Source organism: Papilio polytes, unplaced genomic scaffold (genome assembly GCF_000836215.1).
Source record: "Papilio polytes unplaced genomic scaffold, Ppol_1.0 DF822178.1, whole genome shotgun sequence".
NCBI classification, from domain to species: Eukaryota; Metazoa; Arthropoda; class Insecta; order Lepidoptera; family Papilionidae; genus Papilio; species Papilio polytes.
This window is the reverse complement of record NW_013527026.1, coordinates 4,253,793-4,255,512: the sequence shown is the minus strand read 5'-3', so window position 1 is coordinate 4,255,512 and position 1,720 is coordinate 4,253,793. Positions and strand designations below refer to the sequence as shown.

The window sequence follows — 1,720 nt, the reverse complement described above, 5'->3', positions numbered from 1 at the left end:
CTAAGAAGGTATTACTTTACTAGCAAATGTTAGGTCTGTGGTCGTAATTGTGTAATACACGATCTCGTGCTATCTTTGCTTATCCGAGGTATTTCAAACCATGCGCTTCAGATTTAACGAGATCTAAAGATAGGAATACCAACGAAAAAACATGTTCTATAATTTAGTGTTCTCAAAAACATACAGATGAATAGAGTAGTTCCTTCTTTTGGGAAGTCGGTCAAAAATAGGTTTTACCCGCGTTTGACTGATTTAGACTTCTTATGATTTCAGATTCCAGTACCGGACCCAGAAAGCTTCGTACCGTGGAATGTTGTGCCATAAAGCAGAAATATAGTAATTTTTTGTTTACTTTCATTAATAGGTTAATGTTGAAAGCAACTTAAATATTTTTCATGTATTTAAAAAGATGAATTAAAATAAACTTATTAAATAAAATTATTTATTTTACAATCATTTATCCTATATAAGCAACCAACCAGTAAAGCAATTTTTAAATAATAAACATACATATAAATTCCTAGTCGACATATCAACATAGTACTTTAAAGGTATTTATTGCGTTATATCGCAGATAAGTTTTACTATGGACCACTTTTGAATTATATTTTTAACTTGTAAAAGTAATATTTCAAATAAAAATATCCAACGAAACAATCAATTTATAAAATTAGAACAATTTGTTCTATGTGATTATAATAAATATAAAATAGTGGAAGAAAAATCAGGTACAAAAAAACCTGTGATGCTTAAGAATAGAGTAAGGAAGTATCTGTTAGGATTTGGACAAATGGCATGAATTTCCTAATAAAGTTTATTTAGAAAACTATCATGTTAATACTAAAAGAGAGAGGGAGGATAGGATTTGCCACCTTGTTATAAAAAAGGATACACTGAAAAAATGACTTCATAGGAACATATATAAATTAAAAGGAGTATTGTATGAACATAAATACTGTACATAATATAAATCAAGTACATGTTTGCTCATTTCATTTTTTTTTCTAACTCCTTGTCTATGTTTCTGTCTATATTTACAATGGCAGTATCAAGGAGTGAAAATGATAAATTATTTTTCATTAAATTCTTAGATGTTTATTCAAGCCACCGCAATATAAACATTTTTGGCTCTAATAATTTTGACTAAGGTTGAAAAATTGTTTTTTCCCATTAACAATTTTAAATTCATTCATTTCAATTGTAATTCACCGACATTTCACATCATTTTGACCTTGATATAAGGACATATTTCTACATCAGACTAAATTCGTTTCACTTATCCGATTCCGAAGAACATCCGGATCCCGAACTTGGACCTGAAAAAGACATCAAAATTAAAAATAAAAACCTATCAAGAATAAAATTAAAACTATCAAACTGTAAGAATAGCAGTCACGTGGTTAGGGGCTTACTACAACACAACAGTGCTAAATTAACGGCCGAATTTTGAAACGAATCTCAAACACTGCTTACTTGTTTACGCGTAAACTTTCTTACAATCAAAACATCAAAAATAAAGTTAAGTGGCGACATTCAGGATAAATTCAGTGTGAGAAATGAGAATGGCCCCCTCATTGATAATCATATGATGAGATTCGAACCCGGGATTCGCATAATACTAATTCTAACTGAGCCACGGACGTACGATGAGTACGTGTGCGTCTGTGTACGTAAACGTGTGCGTTCGTGCGTGCATGCATGTACGTGAACGTGTGCGTTC

General features: G+C 31.0%; 2 protein-coding genes across 2 annotated transcripts in view; one reads left to right on the top strand and one right to left on the bottom strand.

Annotated features, from left to right (window-relative positions):
- The window catches only part of LOC106106652 (xanthine dehydrogenase), a gene marked incomplete in the record, with an annotated part of 7,248 nt that extends 6,369 nt beyond the window's left edge, over nt 1-879 (top strand). Inside the window, 1 exon segment of the mRNA XM_013287272.1 lies at nt 71-879.
- A 397-nt stretch (nt 880-1,276) lies between these two features.
- Nucleotides 1,277-1,720, bottom strand: part of LOC106106436 (probable basic-leucine zipper transcription factor J) — an 8,206-nt gene continuing 7,762 nt past the window's right edge. The window contains exon 10 of the mRNA XM_013287015.1: nt 1,277-1,316. Within this exon, the coding sequence (XP_013142469.1) occupies nt 1,277-1,316 (40 nt within the window). The remainder of the gene's footprint in view (nt 1,317-1,720) is intronic.